This window comes from Octopus bimaculoides, chromosome 3 (assembly GCF_046866305.1).
Source record: "Octopus bimaculoides isolate indiv1 chromosome 3, ASM4686630v1, whole genome shotgun sequence".
Lineage (NCBI taxonomy): Eukaryota > Metazoa > Mollusca > Cephalopoda > Octopoda > Octopodidae > Octopus > Octopus bimaculoides.
The window spans coordinates 153716812-153740705 of record NC_142930.1 but is presented as its reverse complement, the minus strand read 5'-3'; the positions used below and the strand labels follow the sequence as shown (position 1 = coordinate 153740705).

Here is a 23894-nt window from a genome sequence, read left to right as displayed (position 1 = left end):
GTGTGACAAGGTTGGTCCCTTTGAAATACAAGTACAACAGAAACAGGAAGAAAGAGTAAGAGAAGGTTGTGGTGAAAGAGTACAGCAGGGTTCGCCACCATCCCCTGTCGGAGCCTTGTGGAGCTTTAGCTGTTTTTGCTCAATAAACATTCACGACGCCCGGTCTGGGAATCGAAACTGCGATCCTATGACCGCGAGTCCGCTGCCCTAACCACTAGGCCATTGCGCCTCCACAGAGTAGTAGTAGAATAAGATGACAAAGGTGATGATGGATCTCTTGTGTTATTCTGAGAGAGTGAGGAATTTGAGTGGAGCTAGGGATTGCATTGCTTAATAGTATTGAGGAGTGACTGTGAATGTTGATCTTGTTGCTTAGTTGTGTGTCCTGGGTAAGACACAAAACTGCAACTGGTGGTGAAGCTCCAGTTCGGGAGGACAGGAGTTAAGGGAGCATAGAAACACCCCTTAGTTACCATTTCTCCCAGGTCTGCTCTGGCACGGAGTGGTAGCACCTGTTAGGGCCCCACCAATGGGTAAAAATTAGATCCTCCTCTGCTGCCTTGCAGGATGCCTCTTTAGGCTAAGGCTACGAGAAGGAATCATCAAGTCCTCAACGGTTTACCAGGCAGACAAAGCAACATCTATGTTTCTCAATGGCTGTGACAGCGGAAGAAGGCTATGCCAAGCGGGCTGGCTACAACAAGGCGTGGCCTAAAAGAAGTGATGATGTCCTCTGAGCCAAGTGAGTGGGCTTCTGCCTGACAAGTGTTGGTCCACCTTCAACAAAATCACACCATGGCATCCAGTGCTAACAACAACAACAACAAGTAGCAGTAGAACATAATGGCAATGATGATGATGGGTCATCTGTGGTATTCAGCAGAAATGAAGAATAAGGATATTCTTCAATTGTGGTAGTATTGAGGAGTGGCTGTGGTTGTTGGTCATGTTGTTGTTGCTGCCACATACTTTTGATGTTAACACTGCTTTAGTTCAGAAATATATCTTTCTAGGGAATTCCCTTGGGAATTTTTTGACCAGCTTCATCATTTGTTATATTCATTTTTGTCTTTTGTTTTTGTTTTGAGAAGAAATCTAACTTCAAGCAACTTTTACAGATCAATTTTTGACACTATTTTCTGAACTTGGCAAAGGAATGTAAGGAGTGCAAATTTTTGATTTTGTACCCCCAAGAAATATTAGTGGATGAAAGAACACCAACTGCACCCACTGTTTCGGGACCTTTGTTCTACCACAGTTCCAATTTAAGACATGGACACACTGGGCCATTGTCTATTACTCCAATGCTAATCAATGCATGTTGTGACTTTCTGTGGCAATGCTCTGTAGTACTTATAGATTGCTCTACCCAGGGGCTTATAAAGCTGTGAAAGGTAGGGTGTCCCTGCCATTTCTGCTTCTCCACCATCTTTTCTTATCTTCTCTTCTTTTTGACCAAACAACAAACAAAATATGGAAAAAAAAAATTCTCCATTTTTAATCTTAAATCCAAAATCACGCTAAAACCATGAACTGGTAGAATGTAATTTGATATAAATTATTTATTTCCATTGTACTGATGAAGAACCAAAATGATGAAATTCTAAATTGAAGAATCAACAAAGAGTTAAATAAAATTATATAGACAATGGAAGAAAATAACTGACCCAAGAAATTGCAACAAAGAAAAAAGAAAACAGAAAAATATATAAAGAATTCTAATTTTGAAGATGTGAAAAGGTTATTCGAAAATCAAGTGATTCATCTCATCAATGCCATATTTGCCCTTATATTCTTCAAAAAGTTCATACAGACTGTTCAGATAAATCTTGTGGACTTCTTCAACCTGCTCATCACTTGGATTTTCTATCAAAGGAACTTCAATTGGTTTTCCAACTTGAAATGAAAAAAAAAAAGTAGAGGGTGAATGTATTAGAGAAAGATAAAGAAAATATAGAGTATATGAGGAGAGAACAATGAAAGGATGTGAAGAGAGAGAGAGAGAGTGGGGGGAGATAAAAAAATGAGGAGAGAGTGGATAAGAATAAATGAGAGAATGGAGAAAGAGAAAAAGTGAGGAGAAGATGAAGGATGGCAGAAAATGAACAAATGAAAGAAAGAGAGAGAAAAAGTAAAAGTAGAGAAAAGAGTGAATATAAGTGAAAGAAAAGAGAGAGACAGACAGATAATGTAAAGAGAGAAATGACAGATGGGAGAGAGGAAGGAGAAAGAAAAAAAGCAAGAAAAGAAGAATGAATGAAAGAAAGAAAGAAAGAAAGAGGTGTATGAGTCAATGTTTATGGGGATCAGTAAGTAAATCTTTTTCAATCAGCTAAAGGGCCATTTTTGAGAGTAATGTGGATCTAAGAGGTTTGTGAGTGAAGCAGCAACATGTTTATTATTAAACATGTGGTATTTTAAGTTATTTTAGAATACCCACTCCATTCTCTTCCCCTATCTCTTTTTACTTAAATTCCTCGGTACTATTCAAGAAGAGTGGTCCCGGTGCGTGCACTCGCACACTCGCGCATCCACGCTAGCGAGTCGTGACTAGTCGATCCTACGACTACCTAGCGCGAGTGTGCGTCATGCGCAAAACATGTATGAGGGTTTTTTTCTAAACGAAGTAAATAATTTTGGGGGGATTACTGAAATAGACGTGACACCAAAATACACCCTGGAAGAACGTAAAACGACGTTTTTTGAGTAAGATGGGGAAGATTCAACAACAAAAAAAAAAGATATTTACTTTGTGTTCTATTTTCTTTGTTTAAAAAAAATTATTTACTTTGTTTAAAAAAAATTATTTACTTTGCTTTTAAAAAACCCTCATACATGTTTTGCCCATATGTGCTAGATAGTCGTTGGAGGATCGACTAGACACGACTAGCTAGCGCGGATGCGCGAGTGTGTGCACCGGGACCACGCTTCTTGAATAGTACCAACTCCTCACTGTTTCTTTTTGCTTTATTTAAAGTATTGTCTCTTTCTACTTTCTCTCTAGATTTCATATCTCATCCCTTCCACTTTGTTCACCTTACATTCCAGACTTCTAACCTTTTCACACTCTTTCCCCTCCTCCATACATATATATTCATTCCATTCATTTCGGTTCCTTTTAAGTCATTAACGTACCTGGTGACCTGAAGTGTCGGCGTTTCAAAGTTTTTCACATCAGAAGATAACATCAGAAATTTTTGCATATGGCCCACATATATGTGCCACACACGTGAGTTTTTGAGGGGAATCAGAAAATGCTAAGAATTTTAGAAAACTTGAGCAATTTTAATACACTGCACCATTGTATGTTTATTTCTTTGCACTCTATTTCCTGTAAGATTACAAAACTTTTAAAAAGCTGCTGTACTGTAAAACTTAGTGTGTTATTCAGTATGCAGTACATTAAAAAGGGTTAAAAATCACTGTTCCCTGTGGTTGGTAGGCATAGCAACTAAATCATATCCTTCTGTCTGAAAAAGTAAAGGATACATTGAATGATATCATCATCATCATCATCAGCATTTAATGTCCACTTTCCATGCTAGCACGGGTTGGATGATTTGACTGAGGACTGGTGAACCAGATGGCTACACCAGGCTCCAATCTGATTTGGCAGAGTTTCTACAGCTGGATGCCCTTCCTAACGCCAACCACTCCAAGAGTGTAGTGGGTGCTTTTACATGCCACCAGCACGGTACTGGCAAAATAGTAAAATTGCAGAGTCATAAGAGTTCATTTGTTTATTCATTTAGCATGTTTTTTCCATGCTAGCATGAGTTAGATGGAGAATTATTTGAGACAAGATTTTTATGGGTAACACTCTTCTTGTCACTAACCTCTTTAAGTCTTTTTTTAAAGTTAAGGACATTTTCATTTCAGACAAATTCAAAAGCATGGAGATAATGGACAATTTGTTGACATGCCAACAGGCATCACTGTTTTGTAGATCAGATACAAGTCACCGTTTGTAGTTCAGCACAGATTGTAAACATTCAAACACACATATGCACACACACACGCAAACGCACACACACACACACACACACTCTCTCTCTCTTTAATTATAAGCACACTAAACAGTCACAATTAAAATAAAATAATTCTGTGTACATTTGTGCTAGTGAGCTCCATGTCAAACTGTCCAACCCATGCCAGCATGGGAAGTGGACGTTAAATGATGATGATGACTATCTTATGTACACTCACATGTGGAGAAAAGTTTACTTCAGAAATCGTCTCAGAGAAGATATTCTCCTTGTTAAATGATGATAATGATGTTGCCATAGAAACCACGACAAAGCAGACTGGTGTCTGGTGTAGCCTTCCAGCTTGCCAGCCCTGGTCAAAGCATCCAACCCATGCCAGCATGGACAACAGACGTTAAATGACGATGATACTGATGACACATATACACATGTACACATAAGCAAAATCTACTTGGTTTTCAACTGATGCTGAAACAAACCAATAACAGAACTTGCTTCTATCTGGTCACTTGACATGCAAGGGGCAACAACTCAATCTTTCTCACAACAAAATCCCACTCATTTGAAAAAACAAAAACTGATTAAATAATGCAGCCTAAATACACTGTGTGTGGAAAAAGATGTGAAGGAAAGAGGCGGAAAAGGGTTAATAGTTACCAACAGTATTAATAGGTTTCCGGAAAGGCACAATTCCAAATGTATAGTTAAAAATACCCCTTCCATGGAAGATTACTGGTGCAATACCGGTATATTTTGTGAATTTCACCTGAAGCCACTTCAGCCATGGCTGTCCTTCAGAACTCAGCTGCAGAAAAAGATCATTCTCTCCAAAAGAGTATACAGGGATCAGAGGGGTTCTGTTTAAAAGAGAAACAGGAAAACATTATTTTTGAATTGTACAGGTTTATTCTTTTTACCATTTTCCTTGACCCAGTCCTGTAACCGGGCTCACCCACTGCATTACCATTAAAAGATTTATTCAATTATGTTAACCTTATCACTTAATCTGATACTACATGGCTTACATCACTTTAGAGTTACCTCCTACCCATGAACTTAAAACCTCAACAAGATATTTGATCTGGTATACACAATCATTGATAAACATATCCATGTATGCATGCATGCATACATACATGCATACACACACATACATGCACACACAGGGATCAGCTGAAATGTTCATAGGCTGATCACGAGACTCTCATGGAATGTGACCAAATGAGATTTAGTTTTCAATATAGTCTCCTTTGGGGGCCCACAAACTTCTTCCATTGGTGTTGCAGTGTTTGGATCTCATTGGTAAAGAAGCTTTCATCTTGTTGGTCAAAAAAGTAATCAACAGCAGATATGATATTATCATTGGCGTTAGGAAGGGCATCCAGCTGTAGAAACTCTGCCAGATCAGATTGGAGCCTGGTGTAGCCATCTGGTTTGCCAGTCCTCAGTCAAATCGTCCAACCCATGCTAGTATGGAAAGTGGACGTTAAACGATGATGATGATGATGATGATGATGATGTGATATTGGTTCTTGGCTAAGTGTTTTTTCATTTTGGAGAATAGATGTTAGTCTGAGGGGACTAAATCAGGAGAGTAGAGAGAAATGTTTTGCTCAAAAGCAAAAAGCATCACCCAGTTCAAAAACACAATCATTTACAGCAGCCATTGAAAGTAAGGCCTTGTGTGCTGAAGCATAGTGGTGATGAAACAAGGTCCTTTTCATCAGTTTTCCTGGGCATTTCCGTAACTGCCTCAGCAATTTTGCATAGTACTCTCTATTAATGGTGCGCCCTTTTGCAGATAGTCAATAAACACAATGCCTTTTGCAAAACTGAGGTCATCACCTTTCCTGCAGATAAAACGACCTTGGCCTTCTTTGGAGCAGGTGAGAAGTGTTTCCATTGCATGGATTGTATCTTTGTCTCCGTCTCAAACTGATGAACCCAACACTCATTCTGGGCTAGGAAACATTCAAGGAAACCAGCTGGACCTGCTTAAAACAATGCCAGATTTCCTCATGATGTGATCAGCTTGGTGCACTTTTGATCAGGTGTCAGTAGACACCTACCAAGCAGAAACTTCATCATGCCAAGTTCATTGTGCAGAATATTCTCAACTCTCTTGTAAAAAAATCAAATGCGCCCTTTCAAAGCCTAGCCAGACTCATGGGCCCAGTTTCCCAGTTTCAATGGCGTACTGTTCCCCAGCTGGACGGGACGCCAGTCCATCGCAGCGTTACTCATTTTTGCCAGCTGAGTGGACTGGAGCAACGGTCCAGGAATCGAAACCACAATCTTACGATCATGGTGCTGACACCCTAACCACTAAGCCACACGACTCCACAACTCTCTTGTAATACTCCATCACAGTCTATGAGCTTTTCATCCTTCCTTTGTACACACACACACACACACACACACACACACACACACATGCGCGCGCGCGCACGCACACACACACACACACACACACATGCGCGCGCGCACGCACGCACACACACACACATATTATTATGAGGATATATACCTTTTAAAGGGATATTAGTATCCAAGCTTCCCAGTTTAATCTAGTGTATTGGTGAAATACTAAAAAGATGTTAGCTTCTCATCGATGTAAATGGGTATATTATCATTTATGTATGAGAAAAGAAAACGGAGAAATCGATAGATAGACGTGATACATATTGAAAAAATTCTAAGTAAAAAATTGTGTTTCAAGGGAGACAACTCTAGACATTACTAAAATAAAATTTGTGACGGAATGTTGTTGTTGTTTAACCCGAGGTCCTCCTTGATCTGTTTAGCCAGAGGTCTGCCACGATCGAAAAAACCTATATACAAAGGTGTTTCAACCGTATCCAGTCCTTGCTTTTGTATGTCTATTTCATCCTAAGCGTCCTTTCGTTTTAAAGACTGTAGATGATAGCATAGAGACATCATCTTCTGGCTTGAAATGGTACTTTATTACGAGATATTGCTAATCAGTTTATTAATGAAACAATAAAACACCACAACTGACCAATCAGTCAGTTTTCTAGCCAATAGATAGAAAGAGCCTGGTAGAAATAGCAGGTAAATCTCTCGTAAACCATTCATTCTACAATCTTTAAAAGGGAAGAACACTTGATTGTTATTATCAACTTGTGTCCAAACCAAATCTTCTTTAATTTCCTATAAGAAATACATTAGTAAATTTTTATTTCTTTCAGTTTGCCACAAAGTCATAAAAACTGAGAACTGCTATATTATTGGGGGGGCGGGGGCGGAGAGAGAGAGAGACCTTATTAAATAAGGTAGTTCTGTATAAAAGATAGAATCATTGTGACAGGAATGCTGTTGATCACAAGTGTGCTAGATCAGAGGTCGTTGTTGGCACTCCGTCGCTTACGACGACGAGGGTTCCAGTTGATCCGATCAACGGAACAGCCTGCTCGTGAAATTAACGTGCAAGTGGCTGAGTACTCCACAGACACGTGTACCCTTAACGTAGTTCTCGGGGATATTCAGCGTGACACAGTGTGACAAGGCTGGCCCTTTGAATTACAGGCACAACAGAAACAGGAAGTAAGAGTGAGAGAAAGTTATGGTGAAAGAGTACAGCAGGGTTCACCACCATCCCCTGCTGGAGTCTCGAAGAGATTTAAGTGTTTTCGCTCAATAAACACTCACAATGCCCGGTCTGGGAATCGAAACCGCGATCCTATGACCGCGAGTCCGCTGCCCTAAGCACTGGACCATTGCACCTCCACTAGATCAGAGGTGATCAATGACTAAACAACAACATTCACTCTGAACTAAGAGCACAGCCTGTCCTTTGCCCAGTCACTCAAAGTACAAGAGGGTTTATGTACAATGTTCACAAGTATATTAATTGTTGTATTTGTAGGATTTGATCTTTTTGGCTATCTTATTTGTACATCAAACCTTTACTCCCTATTAAATTAAAATATGAACTCACCCATTCTGGAGAGCTAGCTTGATAAATCCTTTCCGGCTTTTGATTTTTAGTTTGAAGTTGCCTGGGTTTGCTTTCAGGGCTTCTACTGCTCCTCCAACGACAATAGTAATAAATTTACCTTTTTCCTTTTGATTTAGAAGCCAGTTCAGACTGTTCTTTGACACTGAACAACAACCTGAGATTAACAGAAATCAAGATTAATTAGAGCAATGAAAGGTTGAAAGGAGTTTAAGGAGTTGTCATCTTTATAAGAATCTTTATTAGGATTGGCTGTGTGGTAAGTAGCTTGCTTACCAACCACATGGTTCTGGGTTCAGTCCCACTGCGTGGCACCTTGGGCAAGTGTCTTCTACTATAGCCTCAGGCCGACCAAAGCCTTGTGAGTGGATTTGGTAGATGGAAACTGAAAGAAGCCCGTCGTATATATGTATATATATATATATATGTGTGTGTGTGTGTGTGTATATATTTGTGTGTCTGTGTTTGTCCCCCCTAACTTCGCTTGACAACCGATGCTGGTGTGTTTACGTCCCCGTAACTTAGCGGTTCGGCAAAAAGAGTCCGATAGAATAAGTACTAGGCTTACAAAGAATAAGTCCTGGGGTCGATTTGCTCGACTAAAGTCGGTGCTGCAGCATGGCCGCAGTCGAATGACTGAAACAAGTAAAAGAGTAAAAGAGTATGTGGAAGAAATTGCAGGCAAATCTTTCTCAAATCACACCCTAAAATCTTTAAACATCGCTCTGTCTGCCTGCCTGCCTGCCCATCCATCTGTCTGTCTGTCAGTCGATCCATCCGTCCATCCCTTCTACTATATAAATACAAGTGCATATGGTTATGTATATGTGTTTTACCCTAAAAGGCTCTGAAATGGTGCAGCACTGAGAAGAATGAATTTCATTTTCAAAATCTGCATCCCAACAACAATGTTTCTCATAAATAATAATTACAAAAATATAATATACTATAAGAAATGACTCAACTTTTAGATCACTAAATCTTCCACTCTCTATTTATCACCATCAACTTATCTCTCTAGATATTTACCATACTCTTTACATCATTCTCTCCATATATGTATTAACTCTCATGCATAACTTTCATTTTGTTTAAAACCTTATCTTCTAATGTTTACTTTCATTTTATGACACACAACTTATCATGCACAAAATGTCTAGCTTCCAAATTCTTTTTTCTGATAGGGTGAAAATGGTCAAACTTTAAACCTCTGTAATATTTTACTAAAATTTTTCTGAAATAAATGAATCATAAACTTGGATTCATCATGAAAATGCACATATACCATATTTGAAAATATACCATATTTGAAAATATACCATATTTGAAAATATACCACATTTGAAAATTTTCACTTAATTTTAAAATTTTAGAATCTGTGATAGCAACAGAAAAGGCCTCTTTCTCTCTATTTGCCTATCTCTTTCATTTTCTCATGGTAAACTTTCTCACCCTCTTTAAAAGTATATCACTCACATTGAGTGTGTGTATGTGTGTGTGTTTGTCAGTGTCTGTGTGTATGTATGTGTGTAAGGGGTTTATTTAAGGAGATAGAGAGATTCAAAAATGTATGTAAAAGATGATTTATTTTAATAGAATACTTTTCTGTTAGTAAATATGTTTTTTCTCAGTTCTATATTTGAGAGATGAGGAATTATGTACATTATGTGCATACTCGACAGAGTATGTACCTTGAGAGAAAAGTTGGACCTAAGAAGCATCAGTTGTGGTGTGCAAGAGAGACCATTGTGCTGGTATGGTCACGTGGCGAGAATGGATGAGGATAGCTGTGTAAAAAAGGGCCACATCCTAGCGGTTGAGGGATCCTGTGGAAGAGGTAGGCCCAGGAAGACCTGGGATGAGGTGGTGAAGCACGACCTTCGAACATTAGGCCTCACCGAAGCAATGACTAGTGACCAAGACCTTTGGAAATATGCTGTGCTTGAGAAGACCTGGCAAGCCAAGTGAGACCATAACCCGTGGTCTTTGCCAGGGGTGTAACCAGCCCACTTATGCGTACCTTTCCCTCATTGGACACTAAACTCTGCTTGCGAAGACCTGTTGAGGCAAGTGAAATCAAAATCGAACCAAATTCGATGACTGGCACCTGTGCCAACCTTTCCTTCATTAGAGAGATTTGTGCAGTAGTGATATGATGAAGTAGTTGTATGCTGTCAACTTAATGTGACGGTCCTATGAAGGGAATAATACTACTATTGTTTAGACCTAGGAAGCTGCACCATTTCCTGTCTCCCCCTTGTAAACATAAGGACACGGGAAATGTGTCAAGGCCGACAGGAAGCGGTGCAGCTTCCTAGGTCTAAACAACAGTAGTATTATTCCCTTCATGGAACTGTCACATTTAGTTGACAGCATACAACTACTTCAAGTTTGACTCTGTTGCAATAATTCAAACCAGATTTCCAGTTTCTTCTTATATTTTCCTACCACTAATCTTGGAGGCCCTGAGAGAGATTATGGGTGGTGACCCTCTTCCTCTAATCTTAATATATAAATCTGAAAATGTGTGTTTGTGTGAAGCCTTTTTGAATGTTTATAAAAATCCACATTTTCCACTTTTTCGTAAAAATTTTTACATCAATGGAATTTTCTCGATGTGAACTTTCCAGTGCAGTAATTAGATTTTTTAAATTCCGTTTACTTTGTGTAATTTAAGGAAGATTTGGCTGTTGTTTCTAGCAACTTTTATATTTCATCCCTGCTACCTGGAACGCCATTCTTACACACGCGCTCAACATAAAAATATAGAGAGTAAAAGTAAAAGAGGGAGAGGGAGAGAGAGAGAAAGTGATACATACAACGTCATAGATTAAACTTTCATCTCAGTATTCTTTACCTATTTTTCATAACATAGATACGTAAAAATACACACAACCACACATACATGACCTGTGACAACAACATACACATTGCTCTCAATCTCTATTCATTTCTCCCCCTCTTCCTCTCTCGCTCTCTCAAACGTATACACGTGCAAGTGAACACAATCATTCACATCGTGGTATATTTACAAAACATTGATGGCATAACTACAGAGTTGTATCCCCCAACTTTGGAAGGTCATAACTTTCATAAAAATGAATATTTTTTTATGAAATATTCTATGCATATATTATTTATTATGTAGATTCCAAATATACAAAAATTTTCGGTGAAAGTATTTTGGAAGGGGGTGGGGTACAATATTCGGAAATTCCACTTAAATTCTTCTGAACTTCCAGGAAAATGAATATTTTTTCATGAAATTTTGTACAAATGTACCTTGATGTATGTACATTTCAAGCATGTAGGAATTTTGAAGGAAACAACTGCAGGTTATTTTTGAGAAGTGTTCCCCACTCGGTGGTGTTTCGGAGCAAGTCGTCCATATTTGTTTCTTTTTCTCTATTATGTGCTTATGTGCATCCTTAGATTTCTAATGAAGTAATAGGCAGTGAAAAGAAGCAGTCATAAGAAAACTTTTAACTACCCCTATTCCTTTCTCTCCCCCTCTCTACCTCTTCCTCTCTCGCTCTCTCAAAAGCATACACGTGCAAGTACACAATCATTCAGTAAAATATAACTCATGTTCGTCAATGTTTTGTAAATTTACCAAGATTTTCACTTGGGTGTTAGGGTTAGGGTTTTAGGGTCAGGGTTAGGGTTTAGGATTAATGTTACGGTTACGGTTTTTAGGGTCAGGGTTAGGGTTAGGGTTTACGGTTAGTTTTAGGGTTAGGTTTAGGATTAGGGTTGGGTAATCGTGCGGGTGTTAATCTGAAAAGTTACAGATATGTGAAAAGTACCGACACTGCCATCTATTATAACTTTTGTTGTTCCGTTTAATATATACATAGATTCTGCCTCCAAAGAAGAGAGTTTGCTGGGGAAAGACAGCAACCGGTTTAAAATGACAGCAACAGACTGCAGTAATGCATCACATTCCAGAAGCTATTTTGAACATAATGCAAAATGGTGCATCAACATCTTCTGCCCAATCTGATAGAAATCTGGCAAAACTGTGTAGCAACATATCGCCAGCAATTGCTTCATCACAAATTGCCGTCCTAGCTCCTGTGAAAAGGGATTACCCTGCTATGTATAATCAGGGCAGCGCAAAAAGTTGTTTTGCACAAGCATTTCTATAGCCAATTACATGGATGAAATTTACGTATGCTTAATAATTTTACGCAAAACAGCCTTCAGACTTTCCCTATTAATTTCATCGTCTTTTGAATTATGAACATATTTACATTATAAGGGTTTTTTCGTTGTAAGGCTTTCTTTTTTATTTGATTTTCAGCTAGCAAGACTTATCGTAGATGGCATAATAAGTCACACCCGGACAAGGTCGGGTTATACTGCTAGTCTTAATATATAAATCTGAAAATGTGTTTGTGTGAAGCCGTTTTGAAAGTTTATAGAAATCCACATTTTCCACTTTTTCGTAAAAAATTTTACATCAATGGAATTTTCTCGATGTGAACTTTCCAGTGCAGTAATTAGATTTTTTAAATTCCGTTTACTTTGTGTAATTTAAGGAAGATTTGGCTGTTGTTTCTAGCAACTTTTATATTTCATCCCTTCTATCTGGAACGCCATTCTTACACACGCGCTCAACATAAAAATATAGAGAGTAAGAGTAAGAGTAAAAGAAGGACAGGGAGAGAGAGAGAAAGTGATACATACAACGTCATAGATTAAACTTTCATCTCAGTATTCTTTACCTATTTTTCATAACATAGATACGTAAAAATACACACAACCACACATACATGACCTGTGACAACAACATACACATTGCTCTCAATCTCTATTCATTTCTCCCCCTCTTCCTCTCTCGCTCTCTCAAACGTATACACGTGCAAGTGAACACAATCATTCACATCGTGGTATATTTACAAAACATTGATGGCATAACTAGAGTTGTACCCACCAACTTTGGAAGGTTCATAACTTTCATAAAAATGAATATTTTTTTATGAAATATTCTATGCATATATTATTTATTATGTAGATTCCAAATATACAAAAATTTTCGGTGAAAGTATTTTGGAAGGGGTGGGGTACAATATTCGGAAATTCCACTTAAATTCTTCTGAACTTCCAGGAAAATGAATATTTTTTCATGAAATTTTGTACAAATGTACCTTGATGTATGTACATTTCAAGCATGTAGGAATTTTGGAGGAAACAACTGCAGGTTATTTTTGAGAAGTGTTCCCCACTCGGTGGTGTTTCGGAGCAAGTCGTCCATATTTGTTTCATTTTTCTCTATTATGTGCTTATGTGCATCCTTAGATTTCTAATGAAGTAATAGGCAGTGAAGAGAAGCAGTCATAAGAAAACTTTTAACTACCCCTATTCCTTTCTCTCCCCCTCTCTACCTCTTCCTCTCTCGCTCTCTCAAAAGCATACACGTGCAAGTACACAATCATTCAGTAAAATATAACTCATGTTCGTCAATGTTTTGTAAATTTACCACGATTTTCACTAGGGTGTTAGGGTTAGGGTTTTAGGGTCAGGGTTAGGGTTTAGGATTAATGTTACGGTTACGTTTTTTAGGGTCAGGGTTAGGGTTAGGGTTAGGGTTTAGGGTTAGTGTTAGGGTTAGTGTTAGGATTAGGTTTAGGATTAGGGTTGGGTAATCGTGCGGGTGTTAATCTGAAAAGTTACAGATATGTGAAAAGTACCGACCCTGACATCTATTATAACTTTTGTTGTTCTGTTTAATATATACATAGATTCTGCCTCCAAAGAAGAGAGTTTGCTGGGGAAAGACAGCAACCGGTTTAAAATGACAGCCACAGACTGCAGCAATTCACCAAATTCCAGTAGCTACTTTGAACATAATGCAAAATTGTGCATCAACACCTTCTGCCCAATCTGATAGAATTCTGGCAAAACTGTTTAGCAACAGATCGCCAGCAATTGCTTCATCACAAATTGCCATCCTAGCTCCTGTGAAAAGGGATTACCCTGCTATGTATAATCAGAGCAGCGCAAAAAGTTGTTTTGCACAAGCATTTCTATAGTCAATTACACGGATGAAATTTACGTATGCTTAATAATTTTACGCAAAAGAGCCTTCAGACTTTCCCTATTAATTTCATCGTCTTTTGAATTATGAACTTATTTACATTATAAGGGTTTTTTCGTTGTAAGGCTTTCTTTTTTATTTGATTTTCAGCTAGCAAGACTTTTCGTAGATGGCGTAATAAGTCACACCCGGACAAGGTCGGGTTATACTGCTAGTTTGCTATAAAAATGTATTTTTTAATGAGATGTGAATTACCTTAACCAATATTAATACATTTATAAGGATTTAACATGGATTTTTTCAATTCTCTGATGCATCACAAAAAAAATAAAAGAGAAAAAATAGTAAAGGTACTCACCAGTAGTCATCAGAAAATCTCTGTAGAATGGAAAGCGAAACTGTCCTATTAATATGCACAAATATTGATGCATATTTGGGAACATTTGGTTGAAGCCCGTTGCATTCGTTGCAAAGTTTGAAAAAGCACCAGTGCTCATAACTCCATGAGGATGGTAACCAACTATATAGTTCTTGGATGGATCAAGCTCTGCTGTCTTGATGAGCTTTATAGGAAAGTAATCAGCAAAGTATTTCCAAATGGGATTGTTAAATTGCCACAGAAGACGACGGCCTCCTTGTTCACATGTGTTGATGTCATAGATGTACCATATTAAATAAGCCAGAGGTATGAAATAATATTTAGTGAACAAGAGGTAGATGAAGATGGCAAGACTTCCAAAACCCAAACATATGAAACCCAGTGTCCATAGAAAGGCAAAAGCTGTCTGTATACGTCTTTCAAAAGGAATTGGAGCAAACACTGATCCTAATATATTCATAGTTAGCCTAAAAGCAATAAAATTTCAAATATGTGTTACCTGAATAGAGAATATCTATAATCATATGTGTTCCAAATGACTAAACAATATAAAAGAGAGAAAATGTCACTAGGGTGAATTGTATGTAGTAGAATAATAGTAATGTACTTGTCTTTTCTGACACTGGAAAAAAAGATATGAAAATGCTACCTCAACGTGTTACTGAATGAAGAGAATGCATGGAACAAATAGGGGGTGCTGCAAGTAGACCCAACAAAAAGAGCAACCATTGAAGTTGACAGCTGTATCTGTGAAAGCACAACTAAAGATAAGAAAGTGGAGAAGACAGCTGACCCATTAGGAACATTCACTGGTAGATTGATAACTGTGAACCCAATAACTGGCCTAACAGTCTGATCATCAACTGCTACAAGGGCAAAGGAGATGCCCCAGAGGGCTAGCTGCAGAGGTATCAAATTAATGGACCAAGTTACTGAGAATTATATCACAATTATATGACACATGACTAGTAGCTGAAAATCTGTGTCATTGGTTTCCTACTGAGGTGTTGCAACATCCTTTGTATCACAGATGGAAGATAGGGTAGTCATCAGGTTTTAAATTTAATGCAAAATTTTGCTTCCCTACCACATGCTCACTGCCTGCTAGTGAAGTATCTGTCTGTCTGCCTGTCTGCCTGTTGCTGGCCTGTTGATTCTTTGGCTACTGACAGCTAATACCATGACTGGCCGGAGCGAGCTAACCAAACATCTACGTAGACCTGTGGCGAAATAATAAACAAAATTAGTCTCTGTTCTTAGTATGAGGATTATGGCTCAGGTCTTTGTGAAACTCTTAGTGGCAGTAATTAAGGTTGCAGGCACTTTTGCCAAATGGATACACTTCAGCAGCCATGAGTGGGCAAGCTGAGGATCCTAACAAATAGAAAGATAAAGATCAGAGAAAATATCAACGAAAGTAAAATTGAATGGACATTCTGATGGTAAGTTAATGGAGATAGTGAATACTGTTTTTGTGAGATGGGTACATGATTGTTCAAATCGGTTAACGATGCCAATAGATAATTAAAATGTAAAGGAAGTTAACTTACAAAGCAGCAAGTATGATAAATACTACATGAAGTGAGTTAACAAGTAGTTTCATCGATTCATAGACAACCAAACAGGTTTATAAGACTTGATAGATATTGGAAGACTACAAATTTGAAACTTATTTGTTTTGTTGGTAACCCTTCTCATTCCGATCGTAAGCCCAATTGTAAATACAATCACGAACCAGAACAATGGAATATAATACAACTATGTTTGCTGTAGGTAGTAAGCAATTCAGTGAGAAACTGCAGCATACAATCTTAAAATAGAAAAAGGACACGTTGACGTTCGTATCCTTGGGCTTTTGTATGATTATAAAAGGCAGTGTAGTCACAGCTGCAATACATTTGATCATAAACATGCTCGAATACAGTGGCGGTTCAAAGGTAAAATTTGTTGGGGTGCTGCTTCAGAAAATTTTTAGCCGTTGTTTTAATATTGTGTAGAAGGAAACAAACATATAAAAAGAAAATTTATGCATAATCTTGATCGGTTCGTATTTTCGCCACTGCCGGGTGGTGTGTTCAATTTTTTCACTGTACACCGCTGCGAATTCCCCCTTATTTTTCAAAAATCTCCCGTAAATCACAAAATAAACGGGGGTGGGATGTGCCCTATTTTACAAATCCTGGTAGCAACACTGAAGCTGGAAGCAGGATAATAATCTAATTCTACACTTAATCACATTCAAGAATATAAATACGTTAAGTACAACACACACGGATTCAAAAAGAAACATCACTTTTCACCCGGCAGCGTAATTTTTTCCACGAGAGTTCTGGACCCCAGTAATGAACTCATTTGCATACAGCCAATCAGAGCAGAGCTATCTTTAGTTAGTACCATTCATTCCTTACTCTTTCCCTTTCTACTGACAGACAACAACCTTTTTATCACTATCGAAAAAAAAAAATCGCTATCACAACGAGTACTACTGTCTCTCTAACTACCTGTTGGGCAAACGAATAAATATATGTAAATAATATTTCTTCCTTCTTGGTGTTGATCCTTCGATGTTCACTGATTACTCCGACTTGCCCAACCTGAATTGCTGGATTTATTTCATTTTTTTTTTTTTTTTAGAAAAGTGTTTTTAAAACGTTATAGAGGTTTAAAAACATTTTTCTGGAAAAAATGAAAAATAACTCCAGCAATTCAGTTTGGGCGAATGTTGTTGTTGGCACTCCGTCGCTTACGACGTCGAGGGTTCCAGTTGATCCGATCAGCGGAACAGCCTGCTAGTGAAATTAACGTCCAAGTGGCTGAGCACTCCACAGACACGTGTACCCTTAATATCCTCGGGGATACTCAGCATGACACAGTGTGACAAGGCTGAATTACAGGAACAACAGAAACTAAGAATGAGAGAAAGTTATGGTGAATGAGTACAGCAAGGTTCGCCACCATCCCCTGCCGGAGCCTCATGTGTTTTCGCTCAATAAACACTCACAACGCCCGGTCTGGGAATCGAAACCGCGAGTCCGCTGCCCTAACCACTGGGCCATTGCGCCTCCACTACATTGGGCGAATGAATTATTATGACAACGTCGAAGTAACCAGTGAACATCGAAGAATCAACACCAAGAAGGAAGGAATATTAGTTACATATATTTATTCGTTTGCCCGGCAGGTAGTTGGAGAGACAGTAGTACTTGTATTGATTGCGAAATTTTTTTCGACAGTGACAAAATGAGTTCACAAAAAAAAGAAAAAGAAACCGAACGAAAACTAATTTGGCCTAAGGGAGGCAACTCTTGTTAAACTATGACTAGTGCTGTTCAGAAACTTTATGGCATTGCTTGAATGTAGATACTGCCAGTGTCTGATGGAAGGTATTTTACAAACGGCCTTGAAAGGCCTATCAAAGCCAGTGGATCCTTTATTTTCAAGATGGAGACTACGAAAAGACTTAACTGTTATTTAACTGCTCTTCTGTTGTATCTGAGATCAGTATGCAAATGATAAACTCACACACAGGGATTCTGTTTCTCCTCTTTTATTATAGTTAGACAATTTGTTAATCATTTTACCAATTGATTCATCGATTGTTTTATGTTTGGCATTAAATATATAATTAGTTGGTTAGAGGCGTGTTTTTGAACTATTATTATTACGTGACCACGTATGGTCCAGCAAAACAGTTCATCCTTTGGAACTAAGGACACGGGAAATCAGCGGTGTGTGTGTATCGCATCTGTCTTATTCTTTCTCCTATATAAACTGTTGTATAATTGACCCTAATAAAAATTAATTAGACGGAACAAATGCGAAAGTAATTTGATGCTAAAGTTTGTTGATGTAAAAGTTTAGAAAATTTTCTTCCCTTATATCCTTTATTTGCTAAATGAATATTGCACTTTTAAACATTTACCTGTTTTAGCCAGAAATTCTGCTTTAAACACGGTGTAAAGTGTGCTTGGCAATTGGGTTCGAAATGCTTATACCTTATTTTATCGATTGTAATTGTAAACCTTAAAGATTCGCAGCTAAATATTGCCTGACATGCTCCACCAATTCTGTCAATCTACCATATGCCTCTCGATTCATATTAAACTCTGATTTCATCTCCACAAAATCCATTTTAAACACAGCACTTAATGAGTAGGTTTATGATCAATAACATTCCAACCGTGACCATCTCGAAATTTTGAGGGACAGCTAGAAAATACATTATAAAAAATGCTTATTCCTTATTTTAAACAATAAAGCTTGGATTAAGAGATATTTGGCTGCTATTTCTGCCATGTTGAGCAAACACGTCACTTGGATATGAATACAGTGCGAGTTATTTTCATCTGATAAGATCTATGAGCGAAATAGTTGCTGCCTTTTTGATATATCAAGGACTATATTGGCTTCGATGTTTTCTGCTCTTATGACAAGTTGTGATTTCAGGGAACCCGGTTTTAACTTGTCTTAGCTCGAGTTGTCACATAAAAACTTCGTAAGCTCGGGATATAGAAGAACTAAAGAAAGATAACTATTCATTGCTTCGTCTAGTTGCCAGACAAGATAACTCTAATTTTCTTTACTTCGTCGATCAGACTGACTGCAGTATTGGATCTTTTCTGTTTGACTGCCACGGTCAATTTCTGTTCGAATTGATTTCATATTCATTGCAATGATAATTTTTATAGGTTAATCAATGCCATCGTGGAGGCGCAATGGCCCAGTGATTAGGGCAGCGGACTCGCGGTTTCGATTCCCAGACCGGGCGTTGTGAATGTTTATTGAGCGAAAACACCTAAAGCTCCACGAGGCTCCGGCAGGGGATGGTGGCGAACCCTGCTGTACTCTTTCACCAAAACTTTCTCTCACTCTTACTTCCTGTTTCTGTTGTGCCTGCAATTCAAAGGGTCAGCCTTGTCACACTGTGTCACGCTGAATATCCCCGAGAACTACGTTAAGAGTACACGTGTCTGTGGAGTGCTCAGCCACTTGCACGTTAATTTCACGAGCAGGCTGTTCCGTTGTTCGGATCGACTGGAACCCTCGACGTCGTAAGCGATGGAGTGCCATCATCAATCAATGCCATGAAAATCATTTTCGCCACAAATCAATAAATTTATTAGCTATTAAAGTCATCCAGTTAAAGTTGGTGGTCCTGGGAAAATTGTGGAGATCAATGAAACAGTCTGAGCAGCGGAGGAGTGTGTCGCGAGACCAGACAGGTTTTTCTTTATACGGTGTCATATCGGAATCGTAACATACGTCACTCGATTCTTCTAGGAACCACAATTTTCAGCGATTTGTGGAGAGTGTACTCACACATTCGTGAAATTGATGGTTACAATTTTGAACATAGAACGGTGAACCACGGCGTTGGGTTTGTGAGGTCGAAAGATTGTGGAGAGTACATGGGCCTCTGTAAAGCAAGGTAATAAACGACACTGTGAACTCACTCATATCTTCGTGAATATGTGGCGCAGAACACCCGAGCATATACATTTTTTCTTTAAAAAAAAAAAGTTCAAAATTGTAATTGTATGGCAAGTAACTTCAACTGAGACCGTTAAAATATTTTCCTTGTGGATGTAGTTACATAGTTTCTGGTTTTATTTTTGTGAAAGAATTAATGCTATAAAGCTGGGAATCGAATTAGCAACCTTTTGTAATCGCCTGCTTATCGGTTTGTTTTCTTTATATTTGTCATGGTTCACATATAGTCTTACGTATATGAAGAAAAAAAAATCTCAATATATTTCTCTGCTTGCTTTACTAGCAATGCTTATGTAAGCAAAAATTAAACGACGACATGAAATTTATCTTAAAATCATCAACCATACAAACAGCCTGCAAAAATATTAAAAATGGAGGTTTCTTAGAAATGGTCCGAAGTCCAGAATATACTCAGTGTCCCACTAATGGGTCACGACTTGCGTGTTAGCGACACCCGCGTATAAGGTGTCTAAATATATAATTACAACATACCTACACAAATGCGCCTCACCCTCGACTTTCTGCATAAATTTCAGAAAGAAGAAAAAGAAAAGGGGTGGGGTTTTTTTTAATGAAATTTTCTACAAATATTTTTTATCAAGTGGAGATTATGATTATATCAGAATTTAATGTAGGCAAAAAAAGAGAAAAATGAGCGCGCCCACCCATACACACTGACATACATTACATATATCTGCAAAATGAAATTTGAGATATTGAAAGAAAAAAAAAAAAAAAAAAAAAAAATAGTGGTGTGTTAAGTATTTGCGCACGCCCCGCTTTTTCTTTTTTTTTTCAGCATTAAATTCCAATGTCACCGTGATCTCCATTATCTAAAAGATATTTGTAGAAAAATTTCGAAAAAAAAAAAGAAAATCTTTTTCTGAAAGTTATAGGGAAACAAGAGTCGGTGGGGGTGGGCACACATAGATGGGATCTAGACAAAAGCTCCACGGTTATTTTTTCGTTTTCAGAATTTTTAGTTGAATGTATCGACCCCAGAAGTTTTTTTTTTCTACTTGTTGCAGTTATTAGACTGCGTCCGGCCATGGTGGAGCACCACTGAAGAATTTTTAGATGGCTGTATGGAACCCAGAATTTTTTTTAAAGCTTGATGAAAACCACTTCTGTGATATAATTCATTTTTGTTTTTCTTTTTACTTGTTGCAGTCATTAGACTGCGGCCATGCTGGGGTACCACCTGGAGGAATTTTATAACTCCAACCCCGCCTCGATTATATCTTTTGGCTGTTCTTCGTTTTTTTAAAATTTTTTGAAAATCTTTTTACTAGTTATATCTGCGGCCATCGCCTTGAAGAGTTTTTAGTCGAATCTTTTCTTAGGTGATTTTCAACCAGCTCATAAATTTAAACCTAGAAGGTGCAGACTTTATATATATATATATATATATATATGTATATATATATATATATATTTTTAAATGCTGATCTTTCTGCGACCAAAAATTCAGGCTGGTGCCCCAGCCTGGCCGCAGTTCAATGACTGAAACAAGTAAAAAGATTTTTGGAAAATAAAAAAAACCGACGGGGTTATATAAAAAAAAAAAACTCAAGAGATTTGGCTGTTATTTCTAGCATATGGAGACACCTTCTAGGCTTAACTTCATGCGATGGCTGAAAATCATTAAAAAAAATTATGAGGTCGTTACACTTGACTAAAAATTATTCAAAATGGCGCCCCAGCATGGATGCAGTCTAATAATTGCAACAAGTAAAAATTTTTAAAATTCCGTGGTCGTTAAATTCGACTAAAAACTAAGGTGAAAAAAAAAAAAAAAAAAACCCAAAAATACAACCGTGGGGTTTTGTCCACCTTTACACTTTAACTATGGTGCTTTTGTCCAACACTCTATATCGATATACCAAAGTGTGTCAACAGAATTGCGTCATATATTTTACGACTTAGTAACGGTTACTATTCGAACGATATCGCGGGCGAGATCTATTTTCTAAATGTAAAAGGCGATCTTTCGGTACGAGTTCCTAAATACGAAAGATCGTCTTAAAGGGCGATCTGGCCGATCTTTGGTAAAGATCGCCGAAGACACTTTTTACAGAAAAGGCCGATATTTAGGAACTCGTACCGAAAGATCGCCTAAAGACAGATTAAGCAAAGATAAATTGAGCAACAAGAAAAAAAATTAATAAGCAAAAATAAATTGAGAAACATGAAAAAAAAATTAATGAAACAAACACAATATTTAGTGCATCAATCATTTTATTAAGCAATAATTGGTAGTGGGTTCGTGCAGTCCAAGGGTCACCATATCTTGATAGGCGTTTTCCATAATGAAGACTGGGAGAAAGAGAAGGACTTTGTCGAAAGTTTTCAAACACTAGAGACTAGGCTCACCACCGTATAGCTCCTCGTTAATGTCGAGTTCGAACCTTGATCGCTGTCCCGAGAACCAACGCACCGATATTAGAAACTATGACGTAATACTAGAGTTTTAATAACGTAAAAATAAAGGAATGACACGACTTAAAAAAAAAAAAAATCATTAAATACTCCGATTTTCAAGTCGGATTAATATTGTTCAGAGAATTTTTTCTCGATCTTTCGTTACACAAAAATTAAATATATTTTCATGAGTATATGGGATTTTTTTTAAAGACAAGATAGCTCAATATTAGAATCTGCTATCTATATCCTAATAGTTTCAAGAGAAAGAGAGATATGATTTCCTTAACAGGCGTTAAAGAAATTATAAATTGAAAGACCTATTTTTAATGGCGAGATGTTCACTACGGTGTTAGGGACGGAATTCCCTAACACAAACCCTAACCCTAACTCTAAACTCTTCAAAATAAATCGCGCTCTCTGTATGTCTTTCGCTGTTATGACGTCGTTTCCCTGTTTCTCTCCAACACCTTTTACGGAAAAGGCCGATAATTAGGAACTCGTACCGAAAGATCGCCCGTACGATCTTCATAATGGACGGCAAAGGCATCTTTACTCACAACAATCAATAGACGGATATAAATTACTCTCTAAGTGCGTCAATTAGACAAAATCACAAGTCTTAGTACTGTCACCTGAAAACCGGCTTTCGACGCCATCTTGCCACACCCATCTTTATGATGGTGTATAAATAAGTTTAGGCTAAAATAGCTGACATCTATCATAACGCAATATCTTAATATTCCAGCAGAAAAGAAAAAAAAATGGAGAAATCTAAAGTTTTTGTAATTGACAAGAACGTTGGTGGGTTAACAGTGGTTATTGTTTGGAGACGAGTAGAAGGGAAACAAAAGACCAACTTTTCAACAATGAACGTAACAGTACCATTAATAAAGTAAAATTAAGTACAAGAGATTAATCTCTTACATAGAAAGATTTACATATAAATAGTCTTAAAATGAAAGTAATCACTGGAAGAATGGAAACTAGAAAAAATAATCGAAATGTATTCTATTTAAGACGAGAAGATTTCCTAGTGACTTTCGAAGTATTATACTGTGGCAATTAAAATACCTTAAGTAAAAGAATAATTAGAATACATTAATTACATATACATATATAAAAGCAGAAGACAAATCTATTTCTACGCAAAACGACATAACAATTATCTATTCTATCCTGAAGGAAACAAGGAATTAGAAAACCGGACAAAAAACAAAAAAAAAACAAAAACAATATTGTAATCCAAAGAGAAAATCACTCACCCGTGAAGACATTTCCAGAAGGGCCACTTCTGCCAGAAATATGTTGAACCAATTGATACAATGACACAGCTCAATCATGTTTCGGACTGAAGGGCCCCCAGGATTCCGAATCATCCCCAGAGCACTGCGAACAGTGATAGCGGGGTCGCTGAGATTCGGTGGGGGCCGGGAACTGGACCCAAGGTCAGAACACCAAGGGAGATACGAAGTAAGCGTAGTTAGTGGGGGAAATCTTTTGACAGAGACAAAACCCTCTTCCAGTCAGTCATTATGAAGACAGGACGATGGCTCACCGCCTAAGACGGGGGTTCCCTGCAATGCGCACCAGTTAGACCGT

At 37.8% G+C, this 23894-nt stretch overlaps 1 protein-coding gene across 2 annotated transcripts; it reads right to left on the bottom strand.

Annotated features, from left to right (window-relative positions):
• Nucleotides 1-1536: 1536 nt before the first annotated feature.
• On the bottom strand, nt 1537-23646 carry LOC106882392 (2-acylglycerol O-acyltransferase 2-A-like). Of its 2 annotated transcripts, none has more exons than XM_089349818.1 (5): nt 20364-23646; nt 14361-14848; nt 7945-8119; nt 4644-4843; nt 1537-1896 (listed from the first exon to the last, which is right to left on the bottom strand). In XM_089349818.1, exons 1-5 carry the CDS (start codon nt 20396-20398, stop codon nt 1742-1744), a joined length of 1053 nt encoding a protein of 350 aa, XP_089205944.1. In that variant the 5' UTR covers nt 20399-23646; the 3' UTR covers nt 1537-1741. The 2 variants fall into 2 exon arrangements, with proteins under 2 accessions (XP_089205944.1, XP_089205943.1); XM_089349817.1 differs by lacking the exon at nt 20364-23646 and adding an exon at nt 15932-16917.
• Nucleotides 23647-23894: the final 248 nt, after the last annotated feature.